The 16267-nt window shown below is 38.4% G+C and overlaps 1 protein-coding gene across 3 annotated transcripts in view; it reads right to left on the bottom strand.

Moving 5' to 3' along the window:
- Positions 1 to 16267, bottom strand: part of LOC124877470 (dmX-like protein 1) — a 79657-nt gene that overhangs the window by 14210 nt on the left and 49180 nt on the right. For 2 of the 3 annotated variants that reach the window (XM_047380690.1, XM_047380691.1), the window contains exons 34-44: positions 13660 to 13778; positions 11126 to 11383; positions 10742 to 10938; positions 10479 to 10627; positions 10167 to 10252; positions 9828 to 10023; positions 9434 to 9551; positions 8994 to 9056; positions 5666 to 5752; positions 3483 to 3601; positions 3131 to 3278 (exon numbers count right to left, since the gene is read on the bottom strand). In XM_047380690.1, coding sequence (XP_047236646.1) covers positions 3131 to 3278; positions 3483 to 3601; positions 5666 to 5752; positions 8994 to 9056; positions 9434 to 9551; positions 9828 to 10023; positions 10167 to 10252; positions 10479 to 10627; positions 10742 to 10938; positions 11126 to 11383; positions 13660 to 13778 — 1540 coding nt within the window. The remainder of the gene's footprint in view (positions 1 to 3130; positions 3279 to 3482; positions 3602 to 5665; positions 5753 to 8993; positions 9057 to 9433; positions 9552 to 9827; positions 10024 to 10166; positions 10253 to 10478; positions 10628 to 10741; positions 10939 to 11125; positions 11384 to 13659; positions 13779 to 16267) is intronic. The other variant, XM_047380692.1, reaches the window with a different exon arrangement.

Below are 16267 nucleotides of genomic sequence, written 5' to 3'. Positions count from 1 at the left end.
GAAGCAGAAAAATACACAATAAGGTCAGAATAACCACTTTGCAAATGATGATTGTGTAGGTCATAGGGGGATCTCAGAGAAAATAAGTAGAGGTATATACAAACTTTTTGGACTTAAAAAAGCCCTTCAGTGCTTTCTAAGGTCATTATTGCATAAAGTGAACCGGAGTGTTGAGTAACTAGGAAGCTGATTCATTTAAAAACTAAAAATGTCCAGAATAAAGGAATAACTAAATGTAACAAAAACTGATAATACAATACAGAACAAGCCTAACCCTAACAGTGAGAGAGATCATTAACAGAGTGTGTGTTTTATAAACATAACAGATCGAATCTACTCAATAAATATATTCTATAATGGACTTTGTGAAATTGTCACATTGAACAGAGTTAGTATAAATTCCCATACCCTCTACATACACTGGGAGCTTAGTTTCTTCTAATGGACCTAAACCACCTACACTATATTGGCCAAAGTATTGGGTCACACCATCAAATCAATGAATTCTGGTGTTCCAGTCACTTCCATGGCTGCTGGTGCATAAAGGTTGGTGTGGAGAAACTTGACTGGCCTGCACAGAGCTCCCCCTTGTGTTTGTTCCCCCCAAACACAAGTTTTTGACCCTTTCATGCAAATACGCTTGATGTGTGGTGATATTAAACATGCGGTTTCTGAGGTGAAACTAAGAAATGCAGAGGAACTGTGTAATGTAATCTAATAGTCCTGACAGGAATGCCTGATCACAGGTGCCAGAAGATGGTCAGCTCTGTGAAACACAGATGGGGAAACAGTTTCTCAGTAGTTGCAACTAAATATTAACTTAGTGATTTACAGGAAAACTAAATCTGCAAGTGTTTTTCTGCTTATTCAGCAGATGTTTAAGATGGCAAAGAAAAATGCACAAACTGCTATTTTTTATAGGACCCTTAATACTAATTTTTTCCTCATTTTCTACAGAGTAATAAATAATGTGATCAATTTGTTTTTATATGTCGCTTTGGAAGGAGGGTGCAGTGTTACCATTACACTGTGTATGGAAATAAAAGCCATTTTAAGAATGTTATGCTTTAGTGCCTTTTTAAGCTATTTTTTTGTTAAACACAACTGTATATCAAATATCGCAAAATCAACCCAACATAAAGTGTCATTAATGTCAGATCATATTGCCCAATTCTAATTCCAATTTACGACTGATGAAGATGAAAAGCTGCTAAAAACATTTTAGCAAAAATCTGGATTTCCTTTTCGCTAAAATGAATGTCTTTGTTCAGACTTAGAATATTGTCACTTATTTATGAAATCCATTATATGCAAAACTACTTTTCAGCAATAGCATTAAATAATATATTAATTTATTAAATTAAATCATACTGCATTCAATCTACTGCAGCTCAGTTACTGCTTTCTATCCCACTTTTTGACCGTTGGCCCTGAAAAGCCCACATTAACCTCAGTGTTTGCTCTGAGTTTTATTTATTATTCCATTATTCAGCCAGAAGGTTTTCTCCTCCAACCTTCTGCAAACTTTCTGACTGGATGGTTAAATAATTATGATCCTGAGTGGATTTTACTCTCCAGTACGCATAACAATAAGTGAACTGGGTAAAAATCAACAAACATGACTCACGTCAGCATAATTCAAACCATAAAATTAAATCCAGCTCCCTCCTGGCTGATACCACCAAGCTTCTCTCCTCAGTCAAAACAGTTTTGGAGCCTATTCGTATTGAAACCCGTCAGAAACTGACGCTTCAAAAAAGTTGGAAATAACCTGTGTTAGTCTAATACAGGAGCTAATGTAAGCGGCCAGGATGCTTTTGGCAAACCGGGCGCAGATGAAAATGAATTATTAATACAATTTATTTCAACTGCTTTGAGAAGAAAGAAAGGCAGATCCAGAGCAAAATACATCAGTTACTTCCAGAAGAGCAGTGCTAGGTGTTATACTTGTAAAGCTATACCTTCACTGCCGTTTGGAAGCTGAAAGGGTCTTACTGCCTTTTGGAAAATTAAAACGCAAATGCGTTTCAGACACTCACTTGAATTTGTGTGGCAGGTTAAAGGTACCTAGGTTGTTATACTGATACAGAGCTTTTAATATTTAAAACAAATCTATGCATACTCTACTGCATTAACGTTTCTTAAAAAAAAGTAATGTAAGCCTGTCCTTCATTTCTACTTTTTACATGGAATCCTTTGTCTTGCTGTTAAACATTAAATCATGCTTTTCCATTGCTCAAAGGTGGGTTTTTTTTTTTACTTTTTGAAAAACAACATGTTGATTTTAATCTTGAACAGACTGTGTAAGTTTAAACAGAAATCTGCAGGGATTATTAACAATCAGAACTGACCAACAGGGTTGTTTCACATTGATTAATCCATAAATGATATTAATCTTGGCCCATTTAAATACATTTTATTTAGTACGTTTATGTTTACAGGTACAACAGTGTATTTTAATTGACACATTTTTACTGATGAATTCTTGGCAGCAATGAACCGTGCACGTTAGATGAAACTTGATTTTATAATTTTCAGCAGGCTCAAACATTTTGTGTTAAATTGCCTACGTTTTGGCGTCTTTAAGATAAATTGATCTAATGAATAATTTGTTGATGTAAGCTGTAAATTAGGTTGTTCCACAAGGTTCTGTACCCGAGCAATTTATTTTTAATTATAAAATTGTTTTCATGAAGTAGCATTTTTACAGCCGTATTGGATAATCAGGATCCCAATCGAGGCAGTTTCAACTGATCGGTATAAAAACCCCAGATTAAACTCAGCTCCTGATCCCTGTGCTTTTACAGTCTGTTCAGTCTGTTACCGTCTGTTTAAATCATTCCGTCAACTGTGCAGATCGGGAGTCACGCAGCTAATTTTTTACACAGCTAACTTTTAAAAATCATGGCCGTCAGCAGGAATAAGACATGGGTTTATTAAGGTCTGCTGCTTTAGATACAGAGTCAAGTATGTGTAGAGATGAACGATAATGCTGTGCACATTTCTCATATTACAAACTTATAATAGTTTAAAACTGTGTTAGCTGCATATTAAGCCTGTCCTGTAGAATATAATTGAAGCTGTGCCTGACCTTAATGTTATCACATTTAAATGTGGGTCAAGAACTTACCACAGCTGCACCCCTGCCTGTCTGGTGGCCTCCGAGCCACGGCACGTTGATGGGTGTGCCGGGGCTACTGTGAGTGTATGGGGTGGTGCCGTGAAGCGAAGCAAAGTCATCACGAGCATGGACCACCAGGAAGTCATCACCACCAACACTGCAGGGAGAAAAATAATTAGACATGTATAATTGGATGACATGGGTCAGAAGACAGGGAATGACTGGTTAGGGATTATTTCTCACAGCAAATTAACAGCCTTCTATTTGCATTCTGGAATATAAAAATATTTTTAACCTTAACATAATGATAAGTATCAGATTAAAAAATTAAACACCCAAACATGCTGGATTGCATTCCTACCTTTTGGATTCGACTTCATCATCATCGATCCACGTCAGGATCTGTGTGGCCAAGATGGACGACACGTCCAGCTCCTGAATGTCATGGGTGGACGCCATGACTAAACAATTACGGTTTGCCTGGCGGACAGACAAACGATGGGACGTGAGGAAAGAGAGAGATGGAAGGCAGAGGTGATAAAAGTGAGGAAAATAGGTTGAGTCTCAGAGGAAACTCTGCATCAGACAAATTTAATGTGCTTTAATCAAGTCTACTGACCCTGGCCTCCAACCTCCCTATTGGCCTGTGCTCATCCATGTCGGTTCATATTAGTATCAACATCTCGGTTTAAAGATGTCAGTTATAGACACAAACAGTGTGTAGTAATACTTTGTGGAGGTAAAAACCACAAACCTGTTGGTCTTTAAACAGTATTTGTTTTTTAAACATACAGGTGCATCTCAGTAAATTTGAATATCATCATAAAGTTTATATAACTTAGTAATTCAACTGAAAAAGTGAAACTCATATAGATTCATTACACACAAAGGGATACATTTCAATCAATTACTTTGGTTAACTTGGATTATTATAATAGGTCAGGTATGTTTACTGGCTATTCAAGCTCAGTGACACCATGGTGATTGAACCAGCTCTCCGTACTTTCATACCAGCCCATACTACCTTTGGCAGTATGGGCTGGTACCAAGTTCTGCTGGAAAATGAAATCAGCATCGTCATACAGCTTGTCAGCAGAAGGAAGCATGCAGGGCTCTAAAACTTCCTGGTAGATGGCTACGTTAGCTTTGCACTTCAGGAAACACTGTGGACCAACACCAGCAGATCACATGGATCACCAAATCATCAATGACTGTGGACATTTCATATTGGACTTCTAGCAATGTGGATTCTGGGACTTATTACTGTTCCTCCAGACTCTGAGACTTTGATTTCTAAATTAAACGCAAAATGTAATCTGATCTGAAAAGAGAACCTTGTACCACTAAGCAGGTGTCTAATCGTTTCTCCTTAGTTCAGACATTTGTGATGTCTCTGGATCAGGATAGTATTCGTAAGTGCCTGGTTGCTCTTGATGCGTTGTCTCCACCCTCAGTCCACTTCTTCTGAAGCTCCCCTAAACTCTTGAATGGGTTTTGCTTGACAATCCTCTTAAGGCAGTGTTTATCCCTGTTGCTGGTGCACCTATTCCTACCACAGTTTTTATATCCACTTAACTTTCTATAAATATACTTGGGTACAGTGCTCAATCAGGTTCTTTAGCGTGGACCTTTTGTGGATTACCCTCCTTATTGAAGGTCTTCTGGACATCTGTCCAGTCAGCGGTCTTTCCCAAGATTGTGTAGCCTACTGACCCAGACTGAGAGACCATGTAGAGGCTCTGGAAACCTTTGCAGGTGCTTTGAGTTAATTCGCTGATTAGGCTGTGACACCACGAGTTTCCAATATTGAACTTTTTCACAATATTCTCATTTTCTGAGACGCTGAATTTCAGGTTTTCAACTTGTGAGAAATAATCACCAAAATCACAAGAAATAAAGGCTTGAAATATTTCACTCTGTATGTAATGAATCTATATAATATATGAGTTTCACTTTGTCAACAAAAAATATTGAACTTTTTCACAATATACTATATAGATGTACCTGTATACCCATTTTTGGCTACTGGCTCATGACTTGGCTAAACTAAGCTACAATTACTCAGATATTTTTTAGGACTTGAGATACACAGTGCTACAATACCGAACTACACCAATATTTTTCTAGTTGAAACAAATGTCTATAACTGCACACATCTACACTATAAGCTATGCTGGTTTATCACTACAACACCATTCATATCAAAACACTGATAAAAATAAGCGCTGAATTTGTGGCATGATGTTTTGTCACAGTCAAATTGTAATTTAATAATGATTATGACTAAATTAATAAATTTCTCAGCAGTTTGCTGGTTTTCCATTAAAGAGAAGAGGCAAACTTGTTTTTTTTTCTCAAAGAAAACCAGGAGTCAAGAATACTGCATCAGCTTCCATGGTACTGATACAAGTTTTTTATTAATAAGCAAATAAAAAAAGATGCAGGGCAGCCAAACAAGCAACTGAAGTAATTAACTGTGAACACTAGTGTCTTTATTCATCATGTTTTCTGATATCTAGTGACATCAGTGTGAGAGGTTTTTACCTTGTTGATGGCAAAGGCTGTAATGATGTCAGATTCCTTGTGGATGATGCGTGCTTTGCCTCCGGGGTAGCCCAGATCTGACTCAGTCTGTGGCGAGTAAAACACACACACACACATACACACCATGTCACCACCATGGAGATTTAGTAATTACAAGTGAAATGTTGGCAAATATTTCCTGCAGACAAATAACAGCCTTAATCCCGGCTCCGTTTCCTTTAAACTATAGAACAGACATAAGAGAGCTGAACAAATTATTTGTCAACTTATGTTCTGCAGAATATATCTGCCAAGCTAATCCCATAAATAATTTTCATTGCTATAGTATTTAAGAAGCTCATGCTTCTGTTCAATTGAAGATAAGCTGAATCAGGCCAAACACGTAATGAAGGCTCAAGTACATCGCAAAAGTATTCATATCGCTTAAACTTTTCCCCATTAAAACCAAAAGCTTCAATGTGTTTTTTGAAGTTATAGCAACAAAAAGTTGTGTATGATTGTAAAGTAGAAATAAAAATGCTGATACTCAATTTTAATAATTTGTTTTACAAATAAAATATTGGAAAAATGCGTTTTTGTATTCAGCCCCCTTCAATCAGTACTTGGCAGAAGCACTTTTTGTCACAGTTACAAATCTTTTGAGGTATGACTCTACTAGCTTTGTGCATCCAGAGACAAAAATGTTTGCCATTCATTCAGATAGCAAAATACGAGTCTTTCAACAGATTCTCGTTTGGATTTAGCTCTGGACTTTGACTAGGCCATTCCAACACATGGCAATGCTTTGATCTAAAGCATGTCCTTGTAGCTCTGGCTATACGTTTAGCATCACTATCCTGGATGGGGAGCCCCCAATCAAGTCTCAAGTCTTTTGCAGCCACTAACTTGTTTCCTTTCAGGATCATCAGCTTTCAGGACCTTTCAGCTTCATTCATCTTCCCACCAACCCTTCACCACCTATTCTCTCTCTTGGTGTTGAAAAGGCATCCCCAAAGCATGATGCTGCCACCACCATGTTTCACCATGGAGGTGGTGTGTTCAGGGAAGATGTTCAAAGCTTAGAATATAGTTTTATAACCAAACCATGCTTTCTGCTGTGTCCCTTGGTCTTCAATATGCTGTACGTCCTCTAATGTTCTCTAACAAACCTCTGAGACCTTCACAGAAACACAGGATTTATTCTTGAGATTAAAAAATGCAGGTGGACAATATTTATAAAATGGGTGACTTCTCAGAACAATTGGTTGCACTGGATTTCATTTAAGGGTATCAGAAAAGATAGCTGCATACAAATGTATAAAACACTTGCAAGGTTTTTATGTATGTTTTTATCTCCTTTACAATTAGCCATGACTTTCTGTTGGGTAAGTGCATAAAATCCCGATAAAATACAAGTTTTTCTCTGTAACATGAACGTGAAAAGGGTCAAGGAGTTGAAACGCACTTTAAGTGCCAGCTAGCAGAGAGCAGAGATGAAAAAGACCCTGGAGCGATGAGTGGTCCTGTGGGATGTCTACAGCATTGCAAGCTTTTCTATAGCTCTACACATTGAACAGAGAAGTTGGAACTTGACGCCCAAGTTACTCAAGACGAGACTGAATAAAAGTCTTCTGTGCATTCAGTCGGAAAGGAAAAGAATGTGTCGTTTTCTTTCAAAGAGTCAAATAAAACTTGACCTGCAGATATCTAAATATGGTGTTTTGCCATTTTTACTAGCACACAGTCTCTGCAGGATGCAGATTCACTGCGACAGAGTTGAGCCCATTAATGTGAAGCTGTTGAGCTTCATAGGGTGTCCTCCAAGAGACTGGGGTAATTAAAGCTGAACCAAATGGAGTACCTACAATGTGCCGGCACTCATGGCGAGAGCCGCAAGAATTATAACGCGTCTGTGAAGCATCAGTTTACAGAGTGATTTAGGATTTATGGCTCACATTCGAATTAATATTAAGGCAGTTGAATGTAAGATTAATATCAAACTCCTGACAGTAACATTCAGAGTTCATAGCCCTAAAATACATGTACTGTAATTCTGTCAGGACCATTTAATACTGGATTAAGGAGGTTACGTTTGCAACCCAAATGGAGATGACAAGTATTCAACCATTCAAACTATAAACCGGTGAAGTATGTTACGTAAGGTGTTCTATTTACAGAGGTAGTTAACAGTTAAACGCAACACACACGTGTTAAAAGAATATTATATAAATGTTTTGTTCGGCATGTTGCAAAGCTTGTGTGCCGTATTTAGAAGTGCCCCATGCTTCATAGTAACCTGCTGATAAACAGGGAGCTCGATCAGAAAAGACACTTTCCTTTTATTAGCTGGATAAAATTTATGAATTATTAATAATCTGCATTTCAAAATGAGATTAACAATTGGGTCTTTCATCATTTTAGTTCCACATTAATCATCACTTGTTACAATCTTTCAGGACCTGTTGCAACATTGGGTTGTTTATAAAAAGAAAAATATAAACTGCTAAAAAAAAAACAACAATCCAGCCTAGAGATGCACTGAAAAAAATCAGCTGGTGACCAAAATCTGTTTGATGGGCCCTGGCTAATGACCGGCTGATCAAACACTCAAAAATCCATTACTGATTGGTGAACACACCATGGCTAAGCACTTAACAGGCTGTGGGACAACAACAATCTTCGGTGCGGACACACTGTTACCGAGGAAAGAGGTTAGCTAGAAGGATGAACAAATTTCACAGTTGTTCTGTTTTATTCTTCCAGCCTCCGTCTGTTATGAAAGATGCAGAATTTGAAAATGTTGAAAAAAATCTCATGGTTAAGCTAAGTTTTTACATTCTCAAGAGGAAAACACATGAAGGCCTTTTTGCTTACTTCCACTGGGACTTTGATGATGAGCACAAAGTCTTTGAGTTTGTAAGTAATCTTTAACCTTCTCCACAGATTCTCTATTAAATTATTATTTTAAGGTCAAAAGTCAGGCTGGGCCACTCCAAAACGTTAATATTACTTCCAGTCATAAAAAGGTTTGTGGTAAAATGTATCCATTTGGTGAGATTATTTTACACCTAAATCAGCCAGGCGTATGAATAATTCTGGACCCCACAGTATGTTATATGGAGTATTTCTAATGGAGAAATCTGGTATCAGCGGCTCAAACAGGAAGTCAACCACAAAAGGTTTGGACGGTGCATCTTTAATTAAAGACTCTTATGCAAACGATTCCTTTCGGACAGTTTTGACTCAATCAAGTGTTGCAAAAGATTCAAAAATTAGATACCAAACTCCATCCCACTTACACACCCATCCCACCCCAACACCATAACCAATCATTGATCAGAAGTAGTACCTGACTGTTTCCTGCCTCTTCCACTCCTGAATATTTCATACTGTCAGTGTGGTCCTCAACCGACTTTAGTGATTGGGGGAGCAGCAAAAGGGTAGACCAGCACAAACAAAACACACAACAACCAGTGATAAAACATGCAAATAAACAAACATTGTAATGTTATTGATTCAGTGTGTAATTATCTGCATGTAAAATGGAAGCATCAAAATGCAAATGAAGGCAATTATAATGCACGGGGATCGCATGCAGCACCAAATAAACAACTAAACTAAACAAAAGCACAAGGGTGTCAAAGGAGATTTAAAAGCAGTGATGACGCTGTTTGCCTGGGTGGTACATGCAGATGCACTGTGGGTTCTATCATAGCAGTTAAATATGTTATTTGGTGAGAGCTAATACGGCAAGTATCATGCAGGAGGTTGGCAGACTGGCAGATGTACCTGATTAGTGCCTGGTTTCTTTGTAAAGATGTTCCTAATGAAAGTCTCCTGCACCTCTTCCTGTTTGACCAAATACTGCCATAAACGCTTCACAGGCAGTGCTGAGTGGTGGTTATTTCTGGGGAAAAAAATAGAAAGGAATTGTGTTACATATTAACTGATCTAATTTATATAGCATTTAGCAAAAAACACAAAAATGATGTTCATGTGGTTTTCTTCTGCCGGTTCCTTTAAAAGGTTAATCAACTGTTAATTCTCTGCTTTTGTAAAAAAAAAAAAAAAAAAAAAAAAAAAAAAGACAGATTCATCATTTTATATATTAAATTTCCCTTTGGGATTAATAAAGTATTTTTGAATTGAATTTTATTTTCAACCTAAAAAAAAATCATGGTACCTGAACGGGGTGTTGGATGGTTCAAACAGGGCTGTGTGTCTGAGCAGGGCGGGGCCAGGTGTTTCATCATGGTGGTGAATGGAGATATACTTAGAGGGAGGGCCCCCGAAGATCTCCAGCCTTTTCTGCAGCACCTGCTCCCAGCGCTGCAGCGTTTTCAGCACAGCGTGACACAGAGGAGAGGCCACAGGCAAATCTGTGTTTAAAAAAAGCAGCCGCACACAAAGGAGGTGGCAGTAAGATTAGCTGAGAGAGGCAGAATGAAATAGGGCAGCACTCATCTCCATCCTGGATGTTATTTATTTATTTCTTAAGCAGGTAGAATATTTTAGTCTTTACCTAACAGATCGTATCCCACCATTGGGTAAAAGGACTTGAGGTTGACCAACACCAGCTGCACCATGGCTAGGCGCATCAAACACCAGCTTCAAGAGAAAAGAAGTCATGGCAAATCAGATTACTTTAGGGGGTTATAGGGACGTCATGGTGTGTTCTAGCTGAATGTGGAGCAGCAATTCAAGGAAGCTCAAATGAATGCAAGAGAAAGGAGAAACAGGGCTCTGTAAACACATTCAGGATAAATGTAAGCATCTGGTTTTGAGGGGAAGATGAGTCACAGTATACAGAGATAAGCACTCAGTGGTGTGTCACCTGTATGAATTATGGTTTGAATGCTCTCTCAGCAGAGAGTTGGTCTCAAACACATCTTCAGATTCATTGTCTTCATCATCTTCTTCCTGGCTGTCCTGGCTCTCTTCTGAGTCATAATCAACTCTGTTTTCTGATGGTGGCAGCTCAGGCTGAGAGGTAGAAGGACAGAGCAACAAGGAATCAGGTGCAGTATTTGACCTCGAGCTAGGATTAAAACAAAAAGCCATGACTTTTTCCTCATTGTCATCTGTACTATAGATTACCTTGGCAATAAAATAATCCCAAATACTGATCTCTGGAGGGACAAACTGCTCTTTAAAAACAGAGGTAGCTTCCTGTTCCACAACAATCCTAGGACAGGATGGTCCTTCCCGTTCAATTCCAGACTCTTCCCTGGATCCACTGCGGGATGACAGGAGCCTGAATCGCAGTGGCTTCCTGTCTGACCCACTTGGGGAGGCTGATGAATCAAAAGATAGGTTAAATATGTTGCAACAAACCCAAAGAAACACAACGAGACCATACCACTGTAAGCATCGTGTAACATTTTTTTCCCCAACAGGCTAGGCCTTATTTAGCTACTGGGACAGCTCTCAACTAGAACCTCTATGCCAGACAGAAAAAGCAGAAATGTTCAAAATACTCACTTGGAGGCGGCGTTCTTGCTGGACTGCTGGCTAGATCCATGAGAGGGATGCGGGCGCCTCCTCCAAACACCGTCAACCAAAGGTTGCAGTTCAGTGGGTGTGCCACAATGCGAAAAAGCTCGTTGCTGGAGTGCGTGGCCATGCCGTGAACAAACAGACTGAGGAAGACTGCAGTCAGGATCTCACAGAGCAGCACAGCCAAGCCTGGCTGGGTCTCCTCACCTGCAGAGCTCAACACGCGAATAAGGGAGGCAATACCTGGGAGAGAAGAAAATCACAGCATTTTTGTGTCTGAAGACTTTAATTGCAAGCTTTTAATTGTAAGAAAAACATTCGATTATAACATTTTACCAAGAGGAGGATCAGGTCAAATGGATTGTACTGCTCTACAATTAGGATCATACTGCAACAAAGCCTGCTTTTGATAGGAAATGAGACAAGCATCTCTCGCAAGATAATAAAACAATGTAAATATGGTAAGTTAATGACATTACAGCAATCAAACCCTTCTTATATTTGTGGACCAGCTGTTTACATATTTACATTGGTATTTAGATCATCTTTGGTAATGACCTCCCAGTCTTTGAGGTTGGAGGACCTTGACATCAACCCAATCGTTTGCTCCCTCTAACAGCAAATACATTATCAGCCTGATACAGGTATGATTAAGCAACAAAAAGAAAGACGCAAGAATCCAAACAGTCCTTGCAAAAACTGGAAACTAAAATTGCATCAAGAACAAACACGTCCTGTTAAACGCATCATAAAAATAACTAAATAGATCGTTTAGTAGAGATTTTTTAATTAGTTATAAAGTCTGTTTTATGCAGAAATGCTTTAGAGCTCAGCAGTGGATCCACTTGTTCAGGTCTAACTGATAACAATGGCTTCAGGATCCCTAATGAGCGCAGCAGAGAAGGACATTTACGATGACTCTAAATGTAACACATAAAGGGACAGTTTCTGTAATTAAAACCTGAACAGGAAGCTATAACTGCCTTCTCTGAGGCTGCAACATTTCTTATCATCTCCCATGCCAAATTATTTTACTCTTATAAAACAAACAAAAGGCAACAGGCACACTATTAGCCAGAGTGACTGAATAAAAGATTAATGTCTAAATGATCCCACCTCAAAGACAACATTTAAATCTAAACAAAACAATCCAAATGGAGAGCCGAAGGTCTGATATATGTGCAGTCAACTGCCATGAAATGAATTATTAAAGAGAGTGACAGCAGCACAGACAGTGCCTTAATAATTAATGTAAATATAAACCATCTACACTGACAGCCTGCTGTCCCTGATGAGAATAAACAAGATTTCTGTCAGGATGTTGTTTGGTTTACTCTAAATTCGGCCTTCTACTTATAATCAGCAAAAGAAAATGATCTGTTCTCATAACATGTCCTTTAAGTGATGTTCTAATTGTGTCATAACCGATCACAGTGTTGTTCGTGTGTGTGTGTGGACAGTGCTGGTAATTAACTCAATGATGCAATTTGTCGGATTCCTCTACAAAACATGACGCATTAAAGAAAGATCTCTGATCACACATCCCTGCCAACAATCCAGATTATTTGTTAACAGGAATACAAATGTTTTTAATAATAAGACAAGGTGCCATTTTATGCACATCAAAGAAGTGAAACAACATTTCCCAGAAGTTACTTTGACCAGCCTGCTGAAAACCAGGAGATGATTTATCTATTAGGAAAGAACGTGCTTCAGGTATGTTTTTGCTTACATTCAGTATTAGTTCATGAAAAAAGTAGAGGAAGTAAATAATGTCAGATTATTACTTTATTTAAACATAACTGGAAGGCACACAGTCTATGACTCTTTGCTGAACACCTTCGGCATTCAGTGACATTTACACTCTGCAATGCACTCGCTGCCCTCTTCATTGTTATATCAGCTTATTGTGTTTTGGGGTTTAGTTTTTCTGCTTCAAATAAAAATATTCTACAGAAAGAAACCAAAACACAACATTATTTATACCCCTGGCTATTATAGTAGCCAAGTATTCTTTAAATTTTGCCAACATTTATTCTGACTGGAAGTAATTGTACAGTTTTTCAACATATTTAAAAGGCCAACAAATCTGTTGAAATCTGAAATTTTGGGAGATTCCTGCTTTACTTCCTATCCGAAAAAAATTGAATGAACATTTAAAAACTAAACCTGCCGGGGGTATAAATCATTTTGGCCTAACTCCGTGGATGCCCGGCCTACTGGAAATGTATCGCTGGCAACTGCTCTGAATAAAAAAAAAAGGATTATTTCCTTGAGTAAAACATCTTTCTGACAGAAAAATACTCCTTGTGTGGTCGATTATTGGCAACGCAGAGAAAAGAACAGTCTGTTCAGTCAGTATATGCCCTGTAATGCCACACCAGAAGATAAATAGGTGCTGAGGTAGACTAATGCAATGTAAGTTTTTATTTTTTTTTCTTGCTTAAATGAAAAAAGTAAAATACAAATACAGAATTATTCCTTGAAATGGAGCAAAAACCTAAATCAGATGGACTTACCAGGCCACTGACCAGGAGAAGTGTTTGGATGAACAGCCTCATCCATGATGGTTTTCAGTGCTTGCTTCTGAGACAATAAAACACTCTGATACACGGTCCCGGTGAAATGGTTCACATGGCTGTGAGAGAAGCAGAGAAAGAAACAAAAAACAGACCAAACCGAGTCACACAAATGCTGAACTGAAAGGTAAAACTTGTGGAAAAACTAGGTAAGCATACACGGATTACAATGTTCTGACTTAAATGTTTGGACACTGTTTTGAATAAAGGTTGGTGGTTATTTCAAAGACAGATTTGATCCATCAAGACAAAAAATGCTTATATACTAATGTCAGGTTAGCCCCGTTGGTGTCCTGTTAGGTAAAGAGGAATGCATTGTTTCAAAGAATTATTTTTCTAAACGGGGAAGAAAACCAGGGAGTACATTAAAGCTGCAGTAGGGAGTTGTGAGGAAACTGTGATCTTAACCTGAAAGTTTGAACAAGCACACCTTCCAGGTCCATTCCTCTTGCTCTCTGCTGTGCTACAGCTCCGCCCTCCACAACAGAATAGCGCACACGGCAGGCTGCAGGGAGCCCTCCACATCACATTTCCGACCATTGCAATAGATTTTTGATCCTGCAGGGGTCAGAGAAACCACGCGTGCAGTTCGTTCTGACGCATCCCGTGACACCTGCCTCGCTCTGTCCTAAGCGCGTAGCTAGGACTGCAGGACAGTTAAGTTCCTGTTTTTCAAAACCATTGTGTTATGCGTTGATATTTTAATTAATATATATTTCTTTAACAACGTCCGGCTGCCTTGCTCTCTCTCTTGTTTTTTACATATTTCCCAATTTCAGAGAAGGAAGTTAAAATTAATGTCATGAGCTACAAGTTCAAGCACTCATGAAATGGAAAAGTGGTAAGAAGTGATAACATATATCCTCTCATAATTTAAGATGATGCAATAGTTGACTGTGCTGCATTTGTGAAAATCTATAAAGCATAGTGGATATTCAGCTTATTTAAAGTAAAAACAGGAGAGAACTTCTTCAGATTGAAATGCTGAATATTGTAAAGAAGAAAAGAGCTCTTCTCCTTGAAACGTTGCACAGCTGATTCGAGTAATTAATCTCTATTGTTGTGGGACTGTGCCTTTAGGCTCCAGTCTAATGAGGCAATCATGCAACTTTAATCATGGAGGATTCTGGCAAAACTGTTCTCTGAAAGACGGCCTCCCACACAGATGCATCCATCTGAAGTTTAAACCCCACTGTGTCAACCTGATTGGAAGATATGGTACATTACACTCTTAAACAATGCGGCCCCCCATCTGTAAGAACCAAAAACATAATTAAGGATTTACAATAAGAATGACAAACAGCATCCTTACAGCTTTTATAATTCATATTCAACATGATCAAAACAGACAAGTGCCTGTTATACTCCCAGCAACCAAACCTCCTGCATCTCTTTTCCCATTCCTTAACCCACTTTACAGCTCCTTGCAAAAGCAAAAGAAAACTGAAGAATAAATTATCTTAAAAATAGATTTTACCGGCTATTAATGCCGTATTTTACTCAAACTGCATGTGTGCATTATCCTCACATTAGACAACACATCCTTGTTACCAGTATTCACATTGCTGTCTCAGTTGTTATTCTGCATCCTCAAACCTTGAAATCTTCAAATTCATACACACTGGATAAACTGGCATAAATCAACGCATTCTGGCTTTATTATTAGCAATCTGGTTACTTGTGACAAGGTAATAGTTTGGCTTTTTAGCAGAGGTTATTCACACAGAAAGTTATAAAATGTTTAAATTGGAGCAGACAGGACACCAGCCTTGAGTTAAAAGCTTCTCAGGCTTGGCTGCATAAGCCAGTGTGCACATATCGTTTCATGCAGAAATCATAGGACCCACCCAGCATCTTCTGTGAGACAAATATTGAGCTAGCTTAAAACGTTTGTGTTAAAAACCTCGAAAATTCAGACAGGAGGTTCTGTCAGTACAGCTCAAACTAATTGTATGGACAGTGATCATCGCCAAGGTGACTCAGGAAAAGGATGAAGGCAGCTCTATTTTCCATGCTCTATGTCAGACAGTAATGGTCAAATGAAAGACAGAGAAGCCCCGCTGTGTGATGCAGACTGAACACACAGGCAATGTTGCTGATCAGTGTTGTGCTTTTCAAAGAGTGTGATGCAATTGTGTTGTCATGTGTTGTTCCTGAGGCTCAAGGCAAATCATGTCAGCTCTGGCATCAACATACTGCTTTTACATATTTTTTTTTTTTTTACAAAGGTTGAACACATTTTAATCAGAGCTGTTGTGTGGGGAAGCCACTGCAAGCCTACAGGTGCATCTCAAATTAAAATAGCATTGAAAAGTTAATTTACTATGCTAATTCGGTTAAAACTAAAACTAATATTACACAGATGTGTTACACATAGAGTTAGACATTTCAAATGTTTATTTCTGTAAATGTTTTAATGATTATGGCTTAAAGCTAATAAAAAACCTAAAACGTTTATAGCTGCTCATAAAGAGAAATGCCATCTGGAGAAAAGATTTATGGTGAGATGAGACAAAGGTGGAGCTTTATGGCCACAGTGACATAAATC

Source organism: Girardinichthys multiradiatus, chromosome 12 (assembly GCF_021462225.1).
Source record: "Girardinichthys multiradiatus isolate DD_20200921_A chromosome 12, DD_fGirMul_XY1, whole genome shotgun sequence".
Classification (NCBI taxonomy): domain Eukaryota; kingdom Metazoa; phylum Chordata; class Actinopteri; order Cyprinodontiformes; family Goodeidae; genus Girardinichthys; species Girardinichthys multiradiatus.
This window is presented reverse-complemented; position numbering and strand designations above follow the sequence as displayed.